Genomic DNA, 25505 nt, shown 5'->3' on the forward strand with positions numbered 1-25505 from the left:
AGCAAAACCAACCAATATACCCACTATGTCTGATGAAACATGTCCCACTTTGTTCTCATAGCCCAGCCTTTTCTGCAGTGAAAGGCATTTCCTTTACTTTCCAGGACATTTATCCAAAAGATTATTTTCCCTCTAGCAAAGCACTTCCACAACATCCAAGGCACTGTACCACTAATTAGCTTGGAGAACCCGAGTGAATCATGTCACTTCCCTGGCTCTGAGCTCACTCATCTGTAAAATGTAGGGGATCAACCAATTTATCTTTGTGATTGCTGCCAGCTCTAAAATTCTATAATTGTATGACTTTACCCTGCAGGCATATATTTGCCATGTGGATGTGGTAATTTGACTTTTAAAAAATGATGCCTCAGTGGGTTTGAATTAAAATGCCTTTCTGTGTGTGTGTCTGTATGTGTAGAGAGAGAGAGAAAGAGGGGAGGAGAAGAGAAAGGGAGACAAAGGGAAGGAGATGGAGAGAGAAAGAGAGATGTAGATGTACAGAGAGAGGGAGATGGAGAGAGAAAAAGGGAGAAGGGAGGGAGAGACAGAGACAGATAAATAGAGAGAGAAAGAAAGGGAGAGAGAAAGAGAGGGAGGGAGGAAGTGGTCCAATTTGTGAATTCATTGGTACAGGCAACTCCTAGTAAGGAAATTGCCTCTATCTTTAGAGAATTTTATTTTTTAACTGGCCCTATGATTTCATGAATATGGAGAGCACTCCATGAGGAACTTCCTTTATCAATAGAGATCAGTACCTTCCCTGTGGCATACAGTCTAGGAGAGGTCCCTAGGCCAAAGAGAGACTTGAATTGCCCAAGATCAGACCTGTCAGGATATGTCAGAGGCAAGACCCAAACCCAGCTCATCTTGGCTCAACTATTTACTACTCCAGGACAAATACATTCATTAACACCATTCACACGAAATCTATGGACCTCTTCTCAGAATTATGTTGTTCAATGGATGGAAAAAGCATCTCCACCGTGTCCCCCCACAGCCTTCTTTTCAGGTGGGCTCTCTGCCCTTTGAGCCTCTTCCTCTGATTGGTGAGCAACTCTCTGAATCTCCATCCGTGGAAATACCCATACCAGCCATGCACACCTCAACCCAAGATGATTTTTCCACCTTCTACACCACCGTGTCTATGTTGTCTTCCCCCACTAATAATAATATTGATAATAGCTGAGGGTCTTCTCCTCCCTGATAGATTCTTCTGTGAAGGCAAACTATGCCATACTTTGCTTCAGTTCTTACTGAGCCTTTAATCACTGAATGGGTATTAAAAAGGCTAAGATTCCCCACCCCCTACCCCAGTCGTTCTGATCTATGTCTTGCCACTAGACTCTGAAGGAGTGAGGCTGATGACTTTGCACAGCTCTGCCTCACTCAAACCCAATTCACTTGCAAGTCAAGACATCACCCCCCTGATGTCATTGGTCCTCTTCCAGAATGAAGGACATACGATGATAATAGCCTTATAAGTCTGGCAAAACCCTTCACAAATATTATCCCATTTGACTCTCACAATAACCTGGAGGGTAGGTGCTATTATCACCCCCATTTTATTGATGGGGAAACTGAGGCTGAGGCTAAGTGACTTGCCCAAACTCATAGCTAGGAAACAGAGGTTGAATTTGAACTCAAGTCTTCCTTATTCCAAATGCTCTGCTTTGTTCACTGAGCCACCTAGCTTCCACTTGAACGTAAAATAATACAGGAGCTGTAATTTTTTTCCCCTGCTTCTATCAGTATTCCCAGAACGGTGCTTGGATCAATAAACGCTTCATTCATTCATTCGTTTGTTCAGTGGACACTTCCAGCTCCCGGTCTATGGACCTGTCCCCCTCCCTCGGTCTCACTTCGGATAGGACTAGCTGGCTTCCAAGGTCCCTTCCTCCTCTGGCCCTAGGATACCACCACGAAGAAAGGCATAGACAGAGCACCCCAAACCCTGCAATCACTTCTCTCCCCTGCAAGGACGCCCAATTTCACTCTTCCTCACTGCGCAGGCGTGGAGCATCTGCCGGCCCTCCTCACCACGTGACGGGGGACCGCCGCAAAAAGGCTCCCCCCAGACGAGAGCGGCGCTGTGGAGCCGAGGTTCACTGCGGGGCTCTCCCCTAGGCTGAACCATAGAGTGGCCCCGGGCCGGAGGACGAGAAAAGAGAGGGCCGCCTCCAGCAAAAAAAAAAAAAACAAAACAAAAAAAAAACAAAAAACGGCGCCTGCGCAATAGTTTCCTCTGCGGGCGGAGGGATAATGGCGACGCTGGTGCTGGATAACGGGGCCTACAACGCCAAGATCGGTTACAGTCACGACAGCGTCAGGTGAGCGGCCGCTTCTCGGCCAAGAGTGAGTAGGGGTGGGCGTCCCTGACGCCGGGGGGAGTCTCGTCAGCGTCCCCGAGCCTCCCGGTTTCGGAGGGGAAGGAAGACTCCATAGCCGATTTTGTGGCGGCTACGGAGGGCCCGGAAGTGGGGGGGTTGTTGTGTTTGCAACCGGAAGTCCCGCCTACGCACGTGGGGCCGGGGGCTGGGGGGGGTTCCTGGCCTGGGTGACCCACTGGGAGTGGCTTCCGAGCTTGACCACCCCAGGAGGAAACTGAGGCCGGAGTTGCCAGGTCTCACGCAGGATGTCGGGAGTAGCAAACAGCCGACTGAGGTCTCATTTATGAATTCGTCTATCCAGCCTGCGATGTGGTGGGGGTCGGGGCTGGGGGTGTCTCTGAGAGGGGCCAAACCGGAACGGGCCCAGCCCTAGAGGAGTTTCTGGTCCACTTCTGCGAGGACGCACGTCTTTTGGCCGTAGCTCGTACTAGTTCTTCCATCTCCAGTCCCCTTGCCTTTGCACTGGCCGTTCCCCGTGTCAGGAATGCCCTCTCTCCCCTTCGTCAGCTGCTTTCCCAGCTTCCTTCGAGGCTCAGCTCCCATTCAGCCTTGTGCGGGATGGTTGTGCGGGTGTCGTTTCCCCTTTCCCCCTTAACCGTTGTTGTGTCTACCTGCCCCCCCCCATTACGATGTGAACTTTGTGAGCAGTATATTGTTTGTCTTTTATGTTCTTCACTAAGCACGGTGCCCGACATACAGTAGGCATTTAATAAATGCTGCTTCTTATAGACTCCGGGCCCTGTAGTGCTTTTCCCATGCAGCCTATAGGGTGGAAATACCTAAACAGCACCCTTTGTCTCCGCTGCCCTGGGGAATGGGGTTCTGTAATGTCACCTGCTTTGCCATTAGCAGCCTCCGAGATGGAGACTCTCGGAAGCTTTCATCTGACACCGCAGGACCTGGCTTCTTATCCCTTCCCTATCCCGTGCATTGGATGTGACCTGGGGTAGTGGCTTCATCCCTGTGGACATGAGTGTCCTCATTTGCAGCCTGAGCGAGTTGGATCAGGCTTTCTCTGAGTCTTTTCCAGCTCTGAAACTCATATAGTTTACAAACATCATCTAGTCGCAGGTGGTGATGATTTCATTATGAAGCTGAAAATTTCTAAAGGAGGTGCTGGTTTTTCCTGTGTGACAGGAAGGCGGTTTTCTAGTTTTTGTGACTTCTAATTATTCATTCAATCAAGAAACATTTATTACATGTCTGCTGGGTGATGGGAACATAAAGACAAAAGTGAACAGCCTCTGCTCAAATACTTAGCACTTTCTATTGGATGTCAATTAATAATGCAAGTTATTATCTGCTTACCTCCCAAGCTTGTTTTGAAAATTAAACGTGTTTCTGTTAATGTGCTACATAAACAGAAATTACTAAAATTGGAAAACAACATGTTTTTGTTATATAAATGGACAAGTTGCCTTAAAGATAGAAAATTCTGTTAGCAAAATGTTCTTGTTGTCTCCCCTATTCCCTTAGAATGTAAACTCCTTTTCAGTAGGAATTGTTTCTTTTTTTGTATTCATATCCCCAGTGCCTTTCCATGTCTGGCATGTAATACATGTATGATGTTATGTGCTGATAGATATTAAGCTTTGAAGCTTCGGTGATTTTTAAAAAAAATCTTGGCAAATAGTTTAAAATTTAGAAATCTTTATGCCCCTCACACTAACCCTTTCCTCTGCATTTCCATTATAAACATTTGATCACTTGCTATGTACAGGACACTCTAGACATTTAAAAATACAAGAGCTCCCTAAAGAACCTAGAATCAGGAGACATATACACAAATACATGTAATACAAGGCAGAGAAGCACTATCGAAGTATTGCATGCAAAAATGCCATGAGAAAATAGAGAGAATAGTTACTTTTGATTAGGAGATCAGGAAAGCTTTGAGTAGAGACCCTGATTTCCTGTCCAGGACCCAGCCCTTCCTAAGTGTGACCATGAGCAAGCGCAAAGTGATGCAGAAAGAAAGGGTAAGCTCTTTCTAGGTCTTGGGTAATGGCACCTGTAGTATCCTTACAGAGTTGCCATGATAAGTAAGTGTAAAAATGTGGAACACTTTGCACATTTTTTTCCCCTTTTTTTGTTTTTATTTATTTATTTTTGGCCAGGCAGCTGGGGTTAAGTGACTTGCCCAGGGTCACACAGCTAGTAAGTATCGAGTGTCTGCGGTCGGATCTGAACTGAGGTCCTTCTGACTCCAGGGCCGGTGCTCTATCCACTACACCACCTAGTTGCCCCTGGGCTTCATTCTGAAGGTGTTTGTGAACCAGAGAAGAAGGTTTTGGACAAGAGAGGGGCTGGATCAGAGCTGTCCCCAAATGCTGGGATTTTTAGACTTGCTTTCTGGCCCAGGAATATTTATCCCCAGCTTCTTATACCCATACCTAGTTTCTGGTCCAGTAATACTTATCACAGTTCTTCAAGACATCTAATTTCTATACATTGATAGAACATTATACCAATGCATCCTTATCATCTAGCTCTTTTGGTCAGAAGTTATTATGAAGACAGGCGTTCTGCCGCTAATCTAGGTTACTGTGTCTAGTCCATCGTGTAGACTACTGCCATATTATTCTTCAGCTGTGGATATCATTTTATACACCTGCTGAAAAGCCTTTGGAATGGAGTCCTAGATCCCTTGTCTAGCCCTTCCTAATCTGATCTCCCCCTACCTATCTACCTTTCCCAGCGTGAATGTTTTATTCATTAGGCATATCTTTGCTGGCGCTTCTACCACAGGTACTAATGTCTTGGGCAAATATTGGGAAAAGTGCAAACAAAGTGTTTATTATCAAAATTTTCCATTATGGGGATGGGATGGGGAATCTTGAAATTTTCCAGGCCTTCACATCTCAAGCAATTTCTACTTTTTTTTCAACAGTGTTATTCCAAACTGTCAGTTCCGGTCAAAAACAGCACGTCTCAAAACCTTTACAGCCAATCAAATAGATGAAATAAAGGACCCTTCTGGACTCTTTTACATCCTGCCTTTTCAGAAGGTAACTAAGTTAAGCCTTATTGCCAGCACAATGGATATAACAGACTTATGGACATCATTTATTTCTTTGGTGTGGGAGCTCCCTTCACTGGAGCAGGTTTTAACCTTCTATGTCCTTCTGTCTTGATGGAGTCTTAGCATGTCCTTTAAATAGTCCATGAAGCAGGAGTTCTGTACCTTCACTCATGTCCTGGACCTCTTTGGCAGTCTGCTCAAAGCTCTTGACCCTTTCTTAGGATCCTACTTTTAGATGGATAAAGCATAAGGCATAGGATGACAAAGGAAAGCAATTTTAGTGAAATACGTTTATCGGTTAGAATATTTTATAAAAAGTTTATGAACCACTTGAGAATGCCTTTTGTGCCGTACCTGTACAAGTCAGGGACTGTACGAGGTGATGGACTTTAGCCTGCTTATACCCACCTTGCATCTTTCCATTGTCTTTTTTGTCACCTGAAAATTTGATCTCCAGCTATTAGGATGTTTCATAATTTGAAGCTCTGTATCATGCTAAGAGATGAAGCAGCATGGGCTGAGGGGATAGAGAACCAGCACAGCCTTGACATTAGCTTTGTGACCCTCGGTATTCACCTACACCTCATAAGTGCCCCACAGCGCTTTGAAAAGTGCAGAACAGTTGTTGATCTGCATCGGTAAGGAGAGTTTCCTCCGCAGGGATTTCCTTAACCATTGAAATCATGGGTTTGGGCCACAAAGACCAGAACAGTAACAGTGTTAAAGAGATGAGCTTTTGTAGTAGGGAGTAGCTTGGGACGATTGAAAACGCTGCACAGTTTCCCAAATGCAGCCTTGTCTGATTTATTTCTCTTTCTCAAATCTGGGCTCAGCTCATTACTCATGTGCTACATATGTCTAAGATCTATCTGTGTGTGTGTGTGTGTGTGTGTTTGTAAATCACTGGGCTGTCTGTCCAACTGCATTTCATAATCTTAACAAAGTGCATTTTTGATCTGTGTTGTTTTTCTCAACATAAATGGTTAAATTTTTAAAAATAATTATGGATAAATTTAAATTAAAGACAAGTTATTAATAAAATTTTATAAAAGTTGACAAGTTCTTACTAAAATCACATGAACTTTTCTTGAAATCACATAGTATTATTAAGAATAAATGACTGTGATGTTACATTACCAGGTAAGCTCACTTAAGTTATACATGCAGATCTCACAGTAGCAATGAATGGACTTGTTTTCATTATAATCCAAGCAAGATGAACCTATCTCATTTCAGGAAGTAAGCAGATAGAAAATGGTCGCTCCCTTCTCTTAAATTATTACTTATTTATTAAATTATTAAAGTATTACTTCATATCCGTTTTGAGCTAATAGGGATATATCTGTAGTTTGAAATCTAGCATGAAATGAGAGAAGGTAGACCAGCAAGGAAAATCGTAGTGATTTGTTTTGTCTGTAGAGCCACCAGGGGATTCTGAATGTTTGTTCCCCCCTCCCCTCCCCCCTCCCCGCCCGTTGTTGCTGAGCTGGTGCATGTTTGCATGTCCTTTGGTCCTCGTGGCTTCATCGTAGCTTTGCTCCGTCTCAGTTTCAGTTACTCCCCTTATCTCTACCCTTCATCTCTATGCAGATGTTCAGACTGGGGTCTCTTGGCTGTAGTGCTCTCCTGAGGGTCACACCTCCAGCTTCTGTCGGGCTCTTTCCCCGGATGTCCATCGGCATCTCCACCTCAGCATGCTCAGGATAACTTTTTATTTTTCTCTTTTCTCTCCTGCTCTTCTTTCTGACATTACTTTTTCTTCCAGTGGCTCCATCTGCCTTGGCATTCTTGTTGATCCTTTTCTCTGTCTTCCCATGTCCAATCGTTTGCCAAGTCCCGTTGGTTTGACTTTGACAGCATCTTGCTTTAGACCCCTCTTCTCCGTTCTCGCTGTTTTCACCCTAGAAAGGGCCTTCCTCACTGCCTAACAGTAGTCTCCACCAAGTCTTTCTGTGCCTCTTCTTTACTCCCTGCAGTCCATCTTTCACGCCATTGCTGGCTTAATCATTTCCTGTGGATGGATTAAATTGCTCCTGCTCAAAGCCTTTCAGTAGCTTCCTGTCATCTCCTTAGTAAAGACAAAATCCTTTACCGGACTTGGGGTCATTCCGCCAAGTGTTACCATTCTTTTGTTACAACATGTCCAATACTGTCTCTTCTGCATACTTTAGTGTAGCCAGATTAGGTTAACCGCTCTCCTCTGTGTACCCTGAGGTTTTCCTGCCTCTGTTCTTTGCCTCCTAGAGGTACTACAGCTACAGCTACTGAGGACAGCGTCCAAGCCCTTTTCTTTACTTCACCCTTCGCGTCCTTTAAAACATATCTCAGATGCCACATCTCCATGCATCTTCTTGGCTCCTCTACCTAACAGGGGACTTTACCCTCTTCAACTTCACACAGCGTTTTCCTGCATTTTTCATGAGAGAATTGTGTATAATTGTATATTATACTTGCTTGTGTATATTCTTACCTTCTCTACTCACCTAGTAGACTAAAACCCCGCAAGGGCAGAAGCCATTCCCCTTCAACATTTTGCCTGAATTCAGCACTTTGTGTTCTTAATAAGTGTGTGTTATGTGAGCTGTTCTATTATTATTTGGACTTTTTTCTGTTTGATGTTTTAAAGATTGTTCTTGAATTTCTGAATTCTTTTAGGGCTATTTGGTGAATTGGGATGTTCAGAGACAAGTTTGGGATTACCTTTTTGGGAAAGAAATGTATCAGGTAAAAGAATTACACTCTGTATTTAGATTTGTTTCCAAGGCTTATTAATATTGAAGAACAGGTCTACATTTAAGATTTCAAGATGGTAAATATTTTTACTTTGAAAATGTTAATGTTGTTACTATTTATGATTATTGAAATTGAAATAATATTGGAATAATACATGTGCGTTATTAGATATACATTTAACATATTTGCATTTAGTCTATAGATATATTCTAGACTTTCGTTTTCTAAGTGTATTTTGGTGGTGGTGGTGGTGTGGGAGTGGAGAGGTCTAGATTTGTGGTTTTATCACAATGGGAAACTCCCATTATAGAAACTCCCTACAGTCACGAAGGTCACCAACACAGGTGTAACTTAGAGTCTCTAAGAGATATCTGGGCCATGATGAACAGAGTGCCATGCCCCAAATCAGGAGCACCTGGTTTATACCCTGCCTCCTCAGGCCCGTGCTCTAATCTGTGAAATTATGATCTCTGAGAGGTTATGGGAAGCCACTTAGCCACTGTGTGTCTAAGGCAAGACTGAACTCATTCATGCTGACACAAAAGCTATTAGCATTTGTCAGCTAAACTGTCAGCTAAACCACATGTAAGATAAATAAAATTTCTGTTTCCAGGCAAAAAAGGAGGATGGCTACATATGGAGATTGTAAAATTCAGAATTGGCATTTGTCAGGTTTCAGTATTGTGATTATATCATATCTAAGGTACTAGATTTTAGAGTTGCAAGGTCACCTTGTTTTCTGTGGGCACAGTGAAGCACCTGCCACGTCAGTGAATGAATGAACGAATGAATGAATAAATCTTTTATTCAGCTTGTACGTTGGGCCAAGTACCGTACCAGGAATTGGGAGTACGAGTACAAAAGTAAGGTAGCATCTCCTCTCAAAGAGCTGATGTTCACGTTGGAGAGACAACACACATAGGAGGCTTCAGCTGCAAGTCATGAAAAGGTCCTGTGGTCCTTAAGGTAGAGTGGGAAAGCAGATGGTCAGGACTCTTCTTTAATGTCAGCTCCACTGATCAAATGACAGCCATTTCTGACATAGAACCATGTGACAGTACCCAGGACTTGGTGGCCAGAGCTTTCTTTCTTGGGTCTGCTGTAGCTGTGGCTGCAGCCCATGCAGAAGCAGTCCCTAAGTGGCATCTCCCCATGGGTTAGGATGATGGCTGTGGGCACTGGGCTGGCAGCCTGCCTCTTCCTGGGGCTTTGGGGCTCAGGGCACTGAGCTGTCCCCATGAAAGTCTGAGGGGAGGTGGTAGCACAGAGTAGGGGTGGGATGTCAGATGTGCGTGGTCTCTGCTACCTCCTGCCTCACTGTGGGGCTCCCTGCTGCTCCAGTGAGGCCAGTCTGCTCGCCTGCCCACCTTTCCCATCCTTTGATGTTACATTCATTTCCCATTTTTCTTCAGTATGTGGGTTCACTCATCAGAAGAGCTTTGTGTTCTGGGTACTTCTTTAGTCCCTGGTCCTGAGAGTTTTGAGAAAGCTGATTAAGAGAATGTTTTATGCTTCTCAAGGGTGAGCCAAGCTTGACTTGTAGCTCACTCCTATATTTTTTTATTCTTCTACTTTCTTAAAAAAAAAAATCCGTGTGGTTACTCTCGTTGTTAGTATACTTAGGCAGAGCAAGATCTCTAATAAGCAACTTGTCACTATTCTTGTTGATGTCATAAAAAGCTTTTGTATATTTTGTATTCTCACAGGTTGATTTTGTAGACACGAACATTATAATCACAGAACCTTATTTTAACTTCACTTCAATTCAAGAGTCAATGAACGAAATCTTGTTTGAAGAATATCAGTTCCAAGCGGTGCTTAGAGTCAATGGTGAGTTGATTTGGGGATTTAATTTAGTTGGATGGCCATGGTCACAGATGGGGTGAACATAGATTTCCAATCCTAGAATAAGAGGGAGGAAATAGCCCTTCTTGGTTGAAAGAATTAGTCACAGAATTTTAGGGCAAGAAGAAAGCAGAGTTCATCTAGTGCCCCTCATTGTACTGGTTCCAAGTCTCTACATAAACGTCCTGTGTCTGCTCTAGGTTGTAAGCTACTTGAGGGCCAAGCCCGGGGCCTAAGTGCTTATTCCTCCAGCTCCTAGCATGGAGAAGGTGGGTGGGGAAGCCAAAAGACTGGTATTTGCGTCTTGGCTCTGACAGCTTGCTAGCTGGGCAGCTTGAGCTGAATTACCAAACCTTTGTGAGCATCTTCTGCCAAGTGGGGAGAATGATTTTTGCACATCTGCGTTGGGAGAGGTTGTGAGAAAAGCACCTTTTGGATGCTTTCTTCAGTACCTGGTCCTGAGAATTTTCAAGAAAGAAGAGGGAGAGAGGGAGACCAAAATGCTTTGAGAGTCTCATCCTTACCGTCGTCATTGTTGGTGTCCTTATTGTTACTGTGATCATCCTTGGTGGTGTAGGAGGGGCACGGTGAGTATGTGTTAGTAGAGTGACTTCCTAAAAGTGCAGTCTTAGAGCCACTGGATTTCGGAGCTGGGGAGGACCTCCTCAGGGATCTTTCAGTCCCAGTCCATTTTAGAGATGAAGATAGTGAAGTCAGAAAGCTTTAGAGCCTCGTGCTGGGTCTCTCTGGCAGGTCTGGGTTCAGGCATCTAGAGCTGAATGGACCCTCTGTAGCCATCAAGTGTGACCTTCACTTTACAGATGGAGGAGATGAGGCCAGACCTGCTCGGGATGAGCTTCAGCAGCAGGATTAAACCCACCTTCTCTGACCAGAGCCAGGGGTCTTTGTACTCTGCCATCCTCCTTATAGGGGTAGTGACTAGCACGCTAGGATTTGTGCCCAAGCTGTGGAATCACAGATAGTATGACCTGGAGGGGGCATCTGGGACCATCAAGGCTGCCTTGTAGCAGCACAGGCATCCCCTCCACAGCATTTCTAGGAAGTGGTCATTTCTGCTTGGATGCCACCATCTCTGAGAGCAGTCCTCACCTGTGTGTGCACAGGTTTGATTGTTACAAAGTTTTTTCTTAACATCTACACCCTAAATCTGCTTTTCTGTACCTTTCATATGTTGTTCCTACTTCTCTCCTCTGTGGAATGAGTCTTTTTCATGATAGCCCTTCAAGTACTGGAAAATGCCTGTCACATTCCCTCTGAGTGTTTTTGGTCCTGCTCTTCCAGTACCCTCCCCCCCCGGTCTCTCTTTACCTCTCTTCTCTTTCTCCTTCCCTTCTTCCCTTTCCCTCCCCTGACTCTCTACCTCCTTCCCTCCCTCCTGTCCTTTCCCTTCCCCCTTGGTCTCTATCTTTCTCTCCCTTTCTCCCTCCTTCCTTCCCAACCTCCCTTTGTCTATATTTCCTTCCCTCTCTTCCTCCTTCTCTCTTTCCCCATCCCCTCTTATTTAAAGGATGTTTATAACCTTTGTGCATTTTTCAACTTTAAATTTATTAACAGATAGTAGTTGTGATAGAAATAATCTTTAAGTGATATTTAAAAACAACAGTTGGACACAGTGTAACATTTTTTTTCAGCTCCTGTGACAGAGGAGCACAGGCTCCCGTAATTGAGAAGGGAAACCACCCTGTGCTCGCCATATTGAAGGAAGACCATGTTAGCTTCCTTAGCGCTTCAGTGGATCTGTGAGCTCCATAATGTGGGCACTCTCTCCACTAGTGCAGATAGCTGTGCATCCATGCCCTCTCATTTTCTTGTCCTTCTGTTCCCATAAATTTAGCACAGAAGGCCTGGAGCTCCTTTTTAGATCTTCTAACAGTGGATGTCTACCAGTGGGCTTATCCCTTGCTCTTACCACGTGACCTTTTTTTGGCTGCACATCTTACATCTCTAGGTTAACACCCCTTATGCTCCTTTCCTTGGAGGTTTGTTTGCTGGTAACTTGTTGCATCCCACTCACATCCACCATGTGCTTCTGCATGGCCCCTTGGGTAGAGATTCTGGTATTCTGTGATTCATAGCCATATGCTGTCATGGGAAGTATATCACTGTTAAAAGATGGGCCATTGGCATGACTGTAAGCACTGCACCATTTTCAAAAGACAGTGTAGTCAGCTCTGCTCTTCCCGTTCAAGTCCAGGCCCAGTTCACTGGTTATAAAGTCCAAGGGGAAGAGGAGACCTCTATAGATGGTGAAGGCCTCCACTTACCTTTGTGCCTAACATTATATTGATTGTATTGAGCCCTAGAACACTGCAGATCCTCTGAAATGAGATCTGCTGACACTCAGAAGAGTTTGGCCTGACAGTCCACAAAGATAAAAGCAAATGGTGAAGAATGCCTCTGGTCTAGATTGGGATTTGCATTTGGATGGACATCCCGTAGAATTGGTCCATAATACCTCGCTCTTGGACAGATACTTCACGTGTATAATGAACTGGCCCTGTATTCGCCAACAGGAGAAAGTTCATTTTGCCTTTACAGGTTGTTTGCCATGTATTTCTATCTTATCTACAGTCTAGATAATCCATAAAGCAGTTAAAAACTGCAGGAAGACTTTGTGGAGATCTTCTCTACTGATTAGTGATAGTATCTTACAAATTTGTCCTTCTTGCATCTTGAGGTTTTTCAGAAACAAATATACTGTCGTATTACAACTAGAGGAAAAGATGCAGTCATACTTATTTTATTTGCTTTCTTTCCCCTGTCATTTTAAAAACAATGTACTGTAGGAGGTTGCTTCATATGTGTTTATTTTATTGTAGCTGGAGGCCTGAGTGCACATCGCTATTTCCGAGATAATCCATCTGAATTATGCTGTATCATTGTGGACAGTGGTTATTCTTTTACACACATAGTACCTTACTGCAGAAGTAAAAAGAAAAAAGAAGCAATAATTCGGTAAACTGCATTGTGTTTTTTGTTTTTATTTTTAACATTTTTTATATTTTATTATTATTTTATTAAACATTTGATGTTTAATATTTATTTACTATTATTTTACTGTATTATATTTTATATAAAAATATTTATAATTTATAAATTATCAAATTGAAAATACTGTCAGGCTTAGGCAGTGTTTTGGTTAGTTTTGCTTGTTAGAATTGCATTTCCCCCCCCCCTTTTAAAAAATCTTTGTTACAGGGGATGTTTTAAGGACACGGAGGAGAGAAGGAAAGATTCAGGAATGAAAGCAATAGTAAAAATGTAGCAGAGTTGGGTTGTTTGTTTTTTTTATTTGAGTAAAAGAATTATGGTGTTGACATAAAGATGATTGCTACAGTAAAATTTGGTTCTTCCCCTTCAGCATTAACGTTGGAGGAAAGCTTCTCACCAATCATCTGAAGGAGATCATTTCTTACCGGTAAGACTTTCTTTACTTCATGTTTGTGGAGGCAAGTCATGAACTTTCTGCCCTCTTCTCACAGAGGATGTTCTCGGCTATGTCTACATCACCTGTCATGCAGCTTTGGATGTGTTTAATTATTTCATTTACACAATCTGAAATACTTGTTATCAGCTCGGATTTTGCCATTCTAATTTCTCAGTTTATTTTGAAGCCTGAGATGTCACTGTGATGAGAAACTTGATTACTAATTGAATAATATAAATATTATAGAAATACATGATGAGTAAAAGATGCACATGTACAGTAAGTATTGTAGACCTCAACTTTCTTGCTTTCTTGCCCTTCTAGAACATAGGAGAGAACTAGGGAGCACAGGAAAAGACTTTGGAGTAGCCAAAATACGTGGTGTGAAGTCTGTGCAATTGGCTTGTAGGCTACTGAGCCAGGGTGCTTTTATTTCAGATAGAATACTAATAGTCTGGATTTTCTGGGTTTCCTAACCCAGAGCAGTTTGGAAGTGTCAAAATAGACAAGGAGTCTGCTCCAGGCTGGTACAGTGGCAGCTTTTAAAAGTTGACAGCGTACAGTAAAGGAGGAGTCAGAAAAACTATAAAAAGCAAACCGAAAACTTCAGAAACCTAGCATTTCAGGGCCATTTAGTGTAGGGGAAACAATACTATGTACTTCATTAAACCTTTGGGGGCGGGAAGGATGTGACTATACTATAACAGAATGCAGAAATCAACATCGGTAATTATTGACCTTGAGTCATCAACAAAAAGATAAAGAATATTCAGTACACTTATTTCATAAGGTAGAGAAGACTGTAATCCAGTTTAGATTTCAATCCAAAATGATGAAAAGAAAGCTTTTTTAGTGCTCAAAAAGTTAAACCTTCAACCCTGTGGAAAAGTTTGCCATGTAGAAAAACTTGTTACCCAAGGGTTTGGGATAGCTGCCGTTTTTGTAAGTTGACTTTAGGTAAGTAACCTAAATTTTCTGTGCCTTAGTTTCCTCGTGTAAACTGGGGATAACCCCTGTCTTCACTGACTGGAAGGGAAGGTGTTTTAATAAATGCAAAACAATATGAAATGCACAGTATTTATCGTTTGGTTCTTTTAGAACCAAAGTGTTTGTTTAATCAAAATATATATGGATAAGATACTGTCTGTATAGTTCTTTGCGGACTTTGTAGTATACTCATTAAGTCTTTTTGTTCTTAGGTTTACTGTAGAATTTAAATCAAAATGCTTTTAAAAATAAAAGGTTACTATGACCAGATTTTAAATTTCGGATTTTTTGTATTTCATTTCTTTGCAGACAGCTACATGTCATGGATGAAACACACGTAATTAATCAGGTGAAAGAAGATGTATGCTATGTGTCTCAAGATTTTTATAAGGACATGGATATAGCAAAGTATGCATTTTGATATACTAATGATCGAAGTCAGTTCCACGTCATATAACACAGAGCTGAACTATTTTCAAATCTCTTTTATTTTTCAGATTGAAAGGAGAAGAAAATACAGTTATGGTAGACTATGTTTTGCCTGATTTCAGCACAATTAAAAAGGGGTTTTGTAAGGTAATTTTGTGGAAGTTGCAGTTTTTGAGTTGAGTTAATGTTTTCATATGATTGAGTACCTTTCAGAGAGAGTCTAAAAGTAATTGTTTTAATATAAATTTTTCCAATGAAAATGTACCAGTAATCTTAATCTGTTCCTAAGTTTTATTGTGTTTGGAAAGCAAACCCATAAATTATAGTTTTATATTTACTTAGCTTACATATATTTGGAAATGCACTTGCTTTTCATTAATGTGTGATTTGAATCACAGAAAAGAAATTTTTATAGAAACACAAAAACTGAACTACATAATAATTTTGGTTAAGATGTGGGAAAAGACTGACATTCTCCTGTGAGAATTTTTAGTTAGGATATTGTTAAAATATAGAATTTCAGTGCTTTGTATTCAAGAGTTTGAAAATTGTACAGTTAAAAACAGTTGTCACAAATATTTCCTTGATTTTTGAAAACAAAAACCTTCATGTGATCTTTATGGGTTCACTACCTAGTCTGGAGGTACTGTCTACCTCCAGAGAGAGAACTGAGGAACTCTGTGCAAAATGAAGTATAATTTTCTCATTTGCTCTATTTCTTTATTGCTCAAACTGTTATTCTTATCCACATGTTCCATAACTGTATCTATTAAAATATTGCTCCATTTAAGAGGAACATAGAAAATGAAATAACATTCCCCCATTCAAATTATGCTATTCCTAGAGTGGTCAAGTGAGACAGTATAATAGTATATGAAGTTTTTGCCTTTTTAAAATGAGTATTTAAAGTGAGATGTGTTTTCATCACATAAAAATGAGAGAATTTTGGAAAAAAAGATCTTAGAAGTAGCTGTTTAATTACAAAAATAATGAATATAGGTCACAATCACTGCACTGCCCTCATCAGTCCAGTCCTGGCAGCATCCATTAAGAAGTGTAATCACTGTAAACTGTGCTGCTGTTTTAGGAAGTAGTCAGCATCATCCATAATTTAAAACTGCTAAAATTAGCTCAGCCAGGGGGCTGTAGAGGACGTAATGCTATAGAATGTATCATTTTTCAGTAAACAGCCTAAAGCAAGGTTCCTGTTACCTGTGATCATGGAATCCATAAGGACCGCATGAAGGTTTTTGTTTTTACAAAAGCAAGGAAATATTTGTGACAATTTATTTATTTATTATTAGTTGTCAACATTCACTTCTGTAAGACTTTGAGTTCCAGATTTTCTCCCTATCTCTCCCCTCTCCCCACCCCAAGACGGTGTGCAGTTTGATATAGGCTCTACCTATTCATTTGTATCGAACCTATATTCACATTAGTCATGTTGTAAAGAAGAAGTAGAACCAATGGCAGAAACCACGAGAAAGAAGAAACAAACAAAAAAAGAAGAAAAAAGAGAGCTTCAATCTGCATTCAGACTCCATAGTTGTTTTTCTGGATGTGAACAGCATTTTCCATCGTGAGCTAAATGATCTTGATGTATGAATGAGAGACCTCTTCCCCTAAAAGAGCCTGTAAGGCAGTTTTTATTCCACTAATGTTAATGCCTCTTTTTTTTTTTTTAAGTAACGTACAAGGGGCAGCGAGGTGGCACAATGCATAGAGCTCTGGGCCTGGAGTCAGGAGGATCTGAGTTCAAATCCAGCCTCAGACCAGACACTTGACACTTACTAGCTGTGTGACTCTGGGCAAATTACTTAACCCCAATTGCCTCACCTCCCCCGAAAAAATTAACATAGGGTAAACACAGTAGGATCTCATGTTTTCAGCGTCTTTCAGTCACTTGTGAGATGATGGAGATATGGTCCCTATTGCTTGCGGAAAGCCTGCTTGTTCTGTAATACTCTTATTCAAGATGTTCTCAGTTCACGTATAGATAATTCTTATGAAAATTGTGTATAGGTAGGAGAGTAGGTATAAAGGCTTATCTTTTTATCACCAATATTCTTTGAGTGTTGCTGTATGGCTATAAGTCAGGAAACCCTATAGTCTCTAAAGGGTTGAACATTTGGATCCCCCCCATAGGACACTGGAGAAGTATGTAGTTAAGTGTAAACAACACATTACAGATGGGGAACTATGTGGAATATGAGAAATGTCAGTAGAGAAATTATATGACTGGAAAAAAAGATGGCCAGTCATGTAGCCAGAGCAAGAGGTCAGTGACAGAATACCTGCATCTTCCATTGGCACCATGCAAGGTAAAGAGATCTAGAGGAAAACTCCTGGCACTTGGACAGATTCGTGGGTGACCTTGGACCAGAGTCACCCTGCATGGGCAGGCATGCAGTCTGCACTTTGGCAGGAGTACCTAGATTGGTGAGGTCGTAGATTGATTGAAGTTTGAAAGTACAGTTTGTCTCGGAGAAATTTACATTCATAGTAGGTAATAAAACCTAAGTGGATGCTGCCTTACCCAGTTAGTTAACCTTTTAGTATCTATGGATTAAAGTAGACTTTTAGGAACTAGTTCTTGTTACAGGTATCTGGAAAGAGATTATGCTTTTAAGTTTTATGAACCCTTATATCTAATAGCAGCATTGCCATTTATGTTAATAGCGTTCATGTGAATTAGGTAATATAATCTCAACTTATTTTAATTCATTTTCGTGGTTTTTTTTTTTAGCCGAGGGAAGAGATGGTGTTAAGTGGAAAATATAAGTCTGGGGAACAAATTCTTCGTTTGGCAAATGAGAGATTTGCTGTTCCAGAAATACTCTTTAATCCTTCTGATATAGGCATTCAGGAAATGGGAATCCCAGAAGCTATTGTCTGTTCTATTCAGAATCTGCCTGAAGGTACAGTTGTAATTACACAGGTGTTCTGATCTGTAGCTTTATGTTGACAGTATGAACCTTTGTGCTCCCTATACGTGCCCTCGACCCACCAAATATTGGACAGTAACAGTATGGTCACATGCTCTTAAGATTGGAAGGGACTTGTGGAGAGAGCATCTTGTTGGGACTTTTAACATGTAATTCTAACTGATGAAAATCTATTCTGGCTGTGAAGGCAGAGAAAAAAGGAGACTGCATAATATCCTCTGATAATTTTTCCCTGTATTAGTCCTTTGTCACAGTGTTCTTAGTTTGAAGGGACCATTGTGGTTGATTTGAACTTAAGATCTACACTTCAGAGTATTTCAGCGATAACTCAGATGTATTTAGCATTTCCAGTGCTTTCTTGCTAGCAGAGTGTTTTTCCAACAATAGCTAGTAGTTTCAAACTATGACTAGATAGTCCATGGATCCTAACCTTTGACTTTTATCTTAGTGCTATTCAAGCTAGTACAGATTAGGTTAGAAATATTTATAAGCTGTCATTTTAGTGGTTTTCATTAAATATGAGTAGAATGGTTTCCAACCTCTTGGGATTCATAGGTCTGTAAACTAATTGAGTTTTGAAGAGTAAAGCTTTTCAGCCATCTCCTGGTTCTACTTAATATACTGAACTAAATAGGACTCAGGAGCCCGGCTAGCAAGTGTTCATGTTGATTCTGATTTTTCCTTCTCCCAGGGAGTAGCTTAAACATGGCAGGAAAATTTGGCTCACAGAGCGTGTGTTTGATGGAAGTAAGAGATTTTTGCAGGTGGCTGAACATTGAAGGCTAAGATTAAAGTTAGCACTTTTTGTCCTTAATTTGGCGAGAGGTCTTTGGGATAGTGGTACGTTTGCAAGTTTCCTGTTTTTCTATGTCTTGTGTTCGTTCTGCTTCACGTGATTTCCCCTGGGATATCTACAGTGGCTGTTATATCTGCCAGCACTGTGGCAACTCTTTCATCATCAAATAAATGTTGAAACCTAGACCCTTTCTTAAAATATTTTTGTATTTGTAGGATACTAATGATTGTATTAATCTTGAGTGTTGCCACAGTGAATGTTATTAGCCTGACATACGGTAAAATTTGGGCAAAACTTTCAGTCTCATATTGCCTTAACTTTAAAGATAGAGTATTCTAGATGTCTAGGGAGAAGCAGTGGATAATTTCTTTAGAGTCGTTATCATCCAAAAATATTGACTCTCCTAACAGAAGTATAGTGTACAAATATGGGTAACATAGCACTATTTCCTCCCCACCCCCAAAAAGGAAATATACATGAGGTCAGTTTTATCTTTCATTCCCTGTCATTGAGCAGAATCCATACGGTGTAACCAGAGAGTCCTTGGGTTAGAGATAATCTTTTCCTTCCCTGAAGCTAACTTTCAGGTTTACTGATGCCTATATCTTTTTCTTCACAAGAAATGCAGCCCCACTTCTTCAAGAATATTGTTTTGACTGGAGGAAACACCCTCTTTCCAGGATTCAGGGATCGGGTTTATGCAGAGGTTCGGTGTCTGACTCCGACAGATTATGATGTTTCCGTGGTGCTTCCTGAAAAGTAAGTGGGAGTTTGGTGATGTAGAAATAGAACGTGGGGGCGAGACTGAGTGTGGAATCATTTTTATTGGTGGTGGTGGTTTGGGGGACATGTTTACAGTGCCCTCTCCTTTTCAGAAATCAGCCCCAACCCCTACATTATTTTTGTTTCTTCTTTTTTTTTTGACATATATTCTTCAGAAGAGATCTTCATCTTCAAACCGTACTGCATTGGACATTGTGTACATTCTACAAACAGTCCATTTTTTCAGGTGTAGCCTTGATTATAACACATTGGTTTTTTTCTTTTAATTTTTTTCTCAATCACATATAAAAAGAATTTTTAACATCACCTGTGAAGAATATCCTATACTATATATATTATACTGTTTTTTGTCCCCAGTTTACTGAAGCTGAAAGGTTGAATGAGTAGCCCAGGTTCCTGCAGTTAAGAAGTGCTGGAGGTGAGATGTTATCCTCAGTCTTCCTCTCTTCAGGTGTAGAGCCCTGTTCCCTGTGCCATACTGCCTCTCTCTAGATTCTTGAATAATTTTTTTCTCAATTACATATTAAAAAAAATTCATTTTTAAATTTGTGTTCCAAATTCTCTTCTTCCCTCTTCCGTTCCCCTCCTCCCCTCTTGAGAAGGCATATACATGTGCCTTATAGCTTATACATGTGCAACCATGCAAAACATATTTCCTTATCAGCCATATTGCAAGAAAAGAGACAAAAAACTCCAAGAAGAGTAAAGTAAAAAAGTGTGCTTTGATCTGCATTCACACTTCATCAAGTTCTTTCTCTGGAGGTGGATGGCATTTTTCATCATAAGTCATTTGGAATTATCTTGGGTCATTGTATTGCTGAGAATAGTTAAATCATTCACAGTTAACTGATCATCGTACAGTATTGCTGTTAACTGTATACAGTGTTCTGGTTCTGCCCACTTTGCTTTGTATCGGTTCATGTGAGTCTTCCCAGGGTTTTCTGAAAGCATCCTGCTTGTCATTTCTTCTAGTACAATAATAATCTGTCACAATTATATACCACAAATTATTTTTTTAATTTTTAAAAATAATTAATTTATCTATTTTTAGTTTTCAACATTCACTTCCATAAGATTTTGAGTTTGGGGCAGCTAGGTGGTGCCCTGGCCCTGGAGTCAGGAGGACCTGAGTTCAAATCTGGTCTCAGACCAGATACTTGACACTTACTAGCTATGCGACCCTGGGCAAGTCACTTAACCTCAATTGCCTCACAAAAAAACCCAAAACGAAACAAAAAAATAAACCCCATAAGATTTTGAGTTTTAAATTTTCCTCTCCCTCTCGTCTCTCCTCCCCAAGATGGCTTGCAATCTGATATAGGCTCTACTTACACATTCATATTAAGCATATTTTCCCATTAGTCATGATGTAAAGAAGAATTCGAACTGATAGGAGGAATTATGAGAATGAAGCAATTAAACAAAACAACAAAAGAAAAGGAGAGCAAATAGCATGCTTCCATCTGCATTCAGACGCCATAGTTCTTTCCCTGGATATGGATAACATTTTCCATCATGAGTCTTTTAGAGTTGTCTTAGATCATTGCGTTGCTGAGTCTATCAAAATCAGTCATCGCAGAATGTGGCTGTTACTATGTACAATGTTCTCCTGGTTCTGCTCACTTCACTCAGCATCAGACCATACAAGTCCTTCCAGGTTTTTCTGTTGTACCACAATAGTATTCCATTACATTCATGTACCACACCTTGCTCAGCCATTCCCCAATTGATAGACATCCCCTCAATTTCCAATTCTTGGCCGCCACCAAAAGAGCTGCTATAAATATTTGTGTACATGTGGGTCCTTTCCCCTTTTTTATGATCTCTTTGGGATACAACCTAGAAGTATATGCCACAGCGTATTGAGCCATTCCCCAGTTGATTGGCATTCCTTCCATTTCCAATTCTTTGCTACCCCCAGAAGAGCTGCTACAAAATTTTTGTACATGTAGCTCCTTTTCCTTTTCCTTTGATCTCTTTGGATACACACCTAGTGATGGCATTGCTGGATCAAAGGGTATGTACAGTTTTATAGCCCTTTGGGTATAGTTCTAAATTGCTCTCCAGAATGATTGGATCAATTCACAACTCCATCAAATGTATTGTAATTGTGTTCATATAGTTCTTGGGTTTGTCTTGGCAGGTAGACTCTCGAGTATTTTAGGTTGGTCTATTTTAAGTGGAATATCTTTTTCTAGCTCCTCTTGCTGGACTTGGTTGGTAATACAGAGAAATGCTGATGGTTTATGTGGGTTTATTTTGTATTTTGCAACTTGGCTGTTAATTATTTCAAGTAGATTTTTAGTTAGTTCTTAGGGAACAATATTTCTTAGACAATGGAATTCAGTTTTGCTTTAAGTACTTGTATGACATATAGTAAGAACTTTCATCAAAGTTAAATGTTTAAGCAATCAACAGCTAAAGTTTGTTATCATATTGAGATTGTCTGGTAACAACTTATCTGCACTACAAAATGACTAGAAGAAATTCAGCTTTTTTTTATAATTTTTTTTTTTGGCTAGGCAGTAGGGTTAAGTGACTTGCCCAGGGTCACACAGCTAGTAAATGTTATGTATCTGAGGCCAGATTTGAACTCAGGTCCTCCTGAATCCAGGGCCGAAAAATTCAGCTTTTTAAAAGTAGATTTATAAATAAGTGCTTGCATTTATCTTATGTTTTTATTTCTAATACTAGAATAACCAGGTGCATCAATTAATACGATTTTTTGTTATAAATTTACTTTAAGGAGAAATAAAAGCAAAAACTTTTCATCCTGTCTCTTTACCATATGGATAAAATTAATGCTGTGCGTCAGTTTCATCCTGTCTCTTTAGTGTCTGGATAAAATGGAGGTTCTGCATCAGTTGATGCAGCGTGGCCCTTCCGGCTGTCAGTTTCACATCTGGCTGTCTTCTCCAGGCCTTCCGCGCTTCCTTGAGATCAGTGAGGCTGGTTTCGTCATTCATATTTCATGGATCAGGCTGCAGATACATCACACCGTGTAGATCCAAACCCTTAGTAGAGACATTCACATCCAGCAAAATTATCTGACTCAGCCTTGTGTGTTCTAAAATGTGCAAGTCTTGAGCACGTAGGACTCAGGGCTCGTAAAAAAGGCTCGAAACAACGTTACTGAGTGCCATGGATTTGTGAGGAAGCGCGGTCAGAGATGACATTGTTTTCTTTTCGGTTAAATTTTGAGTTATAAGTATGAGAGAAAGTAGGAACAAGGAGGATCACTGGGATGGGGCCCGGAGGGCCTTTGGAGGCCACTGAGTCCAGCTCGCTTTTGTACAGAGGAGGGACCGAGGCATGCTGTGGGTGAGGGATCTGTCCAGGGTCCTACGGAGAGGAAGCGTCAGGGCTCCCAGGTGACCTCCGAGAGTCGGAGGGCCGTCATCCCGTTTGTGGACGATGAGAATCAGATCTCTGAATAGGTTTGGTGAGCTCCTGTTGCGTTTGTTGTCTCAGACACTTTGACTTAAACACTGTCAATTCAGGTTATTTGATTTATGCCTTATCACCTCAGCAAAAGTCCCTTGTTATTGTGCTGCTGTTTTTTTATTTATTGCTTAATTTTGCATGAGTTTTTCTAGGCAAATCCTTCCTGACTCATGTGCTGCATTAATTTTTGGACTAGCCCTGTGATTTCACTGATAAAGGGAACTTCCAGTAAAGAAATCCCCTCTACCTATATAGATTGGCACCAGTTTTGCCACTGTGAGAGTCCTAGAGGTGGCAGGGGGCATGGAGAAGTTAGGGCCTTGCCCAGAGTCAAAAAGGAGGCATGAATCTGAAGCCACACTCGTGGCCTCCTGATGCTACGGCCTGCTGGCTACCCTGTGGCTGCATTAGTATTCCTAGTGAAAAGGATTTCTGTACTGCAGATGTGAGTTGTCAGGATGTGTGACTCGGGAGTTGATGGGCCAGAGGGAGCCCCTAGTCAGTCACAGTCTTTGCTACTTCCCTGCGGCTAGTTTTTACCCTAGGGGAGGTAGGTTGATGAGAGTTCTGCGTCCTTGCTCCAGACCTTTATGGAGCATCCTTTGAGCCTGTATCATCTGCAGGCTTGGTTGAGTTAGGAAGCAACATCTGCCTGTGCCCACAAGGGGTTTGTATGAGTGAGGCCAAGTGCTTCCTGGGAGTCTCATGTAGTCTGAATGTAGTAGAGGCAGGGCAGGAACCCAGGCATTCCTGACCTCTAGGTTGGCTGTTTAGCTGGGAACTTCATCTGTTTTCTGGTTGAATTTTAGTTAAACTTACTTAAAATTTAACTCAACTGTCATTCTTATTTTTTAATGAAGAACTAAGTCAGTACACATAGAGCGGGAATGTCTTGGGTCTCTCCAGGACCAAAAAGACAGCAGAACACTGAGATGATGCACCCTTTGTGCCTTGGCTCCCAATTAAAAACAGCCTTTCCAGGGGCGGTAAAAGGTACAGATACGGCTGGGGGAGATTCTGGCCCTGTTAGTGGCATTTGTATTCAATCATGACTTTATAACTGCTTTCTTCCTGGCCTCTTTGTACCTCTCAGAGGCCCAGGCTGCAGGTACAGGGTGAAGAAGGGAAAGGGTCATGACATAATGTTGAGTGGCAGTGGCTTGGTTGAGATGAAGGCCCAGGCGGCCTCTGGGCTTGCCCTCTGAAGTGTACTTCTTGTATAGGTTTTTCAGGTTCACAGAGAAGACCTCAGTTTTCCCTCTTAGGTACAGTTTGTTTACTAGTTGGACAGAGATTGCTAGTAGCTTTTGCAACTTCATCTGGGTTCATTTATTTTTATTTTCAGCCCAATCACTTATTCGTGGGAAGGTGGAAAGCTGATATCAGAGAATGATGATTTCGAAGATATGGTGGTAACAAGAGAAGATTATGAAGAAAATGGACATTGCATATGTGAAGAGAAATTTGATATTTAAAGAACATTCCTGAATGGATGTCTTTATGCAGTTCTTTTTAAAGAAGTTAATGAGCACTATTGTAATCTTTCATCTTGGAAAGTGTCTTGAGTTGATTGACATACTTTGTGTTAGAGCTTTGGAAAGCTTAGCTTCAGTGACTCGTACCATAAATGGTAAGTACAAAGGGGCGTATGTACTTTTATTGTACACTTTTATTTAGGAGCGAGGCTTCTGCTGAGGCTTGCACTAATTTTTTTAGGGCAGGTTACTTTTCATTGATGAATAAAAGACTAAATGCATTTAAAATTTTATTCTTTATAGTTACAAGAACAGATTCAGCCTTTGATAGTTCATTTTTTTGCATATATGTGATTAGAAATAAGACATTTTTTTGGCTTCATTTAGTTTTCATATTCTTTTATATATTATGTACATATGATGGAAATGATAATTTAAATAGTGTTCTAATTTTTACTTAGAGCATATTTAATAAATTGCCTTTAGTGTGTAGTCTTTGTTTGTATTCAGTCTTTATTATTGCTTAAACGTTTCATTTCACTTACTCCACAAAGCATTGTTATTAGTATTGCTTTTGAATGAGAAGAACTGATGTTGGTTTGTCAAGGTTATGAAGCAATGTAGGAGGCTCTGCATTGTTCCAAGGCTTGATGCCTTCAGCACAATGGAATTTGCAAAGAGGAGGATCTGGACCCCTGCCATCTCGTGAGTAATCTGTCTTCAGTGTAGTTTTGGCCCTGGCCGTCCTCCATGATGGTGGCAAATGCCTTTGAAGAGTACATATTGCCCTGTTTTTATGAGTCTTGATAATTAGTAATCCGAGTGTTGTCAGACACAGTTATCTCTCATTACATCTTTTAAGGAATCCTTCAAGATTCCGACATAATACATGGAAGACATATGGTGAGAGGACAGCGTTTAAGGCAACATGTAGCTCAGATACTTGTCAGTCATTAACAAACTCTCGTTGTAAAGGGATTTTGTATCCTCTCTACACCTCTCAGTCTGTGAAGAGGCAGTCTCTTCTAGAACCTGTGTAAAAAGCCAGTACCTTCCCTTCTCAAACCTTCATCACAGACAGTTCTCAGCGTGCACTTACGTTGTTCTTGGAATTGATGGAGACAGCACAGGCTTCAGTAGATATGGATATTTTCTCAAAGTTTTGCAGCCTGCTTGTGAATAACGTCGCGCTGACTGCACCAAGGCCTAGG

At 41.1% G+C, this 25505-nt stretch overlaps 1 protein-coding gene across 3 annotated transcripts; it reads left to right on the forward strand.

The window, feature by feature from the left end:
• Positions 1 to 2062: 2062 nt before the first annotated feature.
• Positions 2063 to 24786, forward strand: ACTR6 (actin related protein 6). Of its 3 annotated transcripts, none has more exons than XM_020978978.2 (11): positions 2063 to 2327; positions 5278 to 5395; positions 8065 to 8133; positions 9849 to 9972; positions 12828 to 12963; positions 13370 to 13426; positions 14732 to 14830; positions 14920 to 14998; positions 17598 to 17769; positions 19213 to 19351; positions 24165 to 24786. In XM_020978978.2, the coding sequence occupies exons 1-11, from the start codon at positions 2260 to 2262 to the stop codon at positions 24292 to 24294; spliced, it is 1191 nt and encodes a 396-aa protein (XP_020834637.1). In that variant the 5' UTR covers positions 2063 to 2259; the 3' UTR covers positions 24295 to 24786. The 3 variants fall into 3 exon arrangements, with proteins under 3 accessions (XP_020834637.1, XP_020834639.1, XP_020834638.1); XM_020978979.1 differs by lacking the exon at positions 2063 to 2327 and adding an exon at positions 2557 to 2661; XM_020978980.2 differs by lacking the exon at positions 8065 to 8133.
• Positions 24787 to 25505: the final 719 nt, after the last annotated feature.

The sequence above is a fragment of the Phascolarctos cinereus genome, unplaced genomic scaffold (assembly GCF_003287225.1).
Source record: "Phascolarctos cinereus isolate Bilbo 61053 unplaced genomic scaffold, phaCin_HiC Scaffold_1;HRSCAF=81, whole genome shotgun sequence".
Classification (NCBI taxonomy): domain Eukaryota; kingdom Metazoa; phylum Chordata; class Mammalia; order Diprotodontia; family Phascolarctidae; genus Phascolarctos; species Phascolarctos cinereus.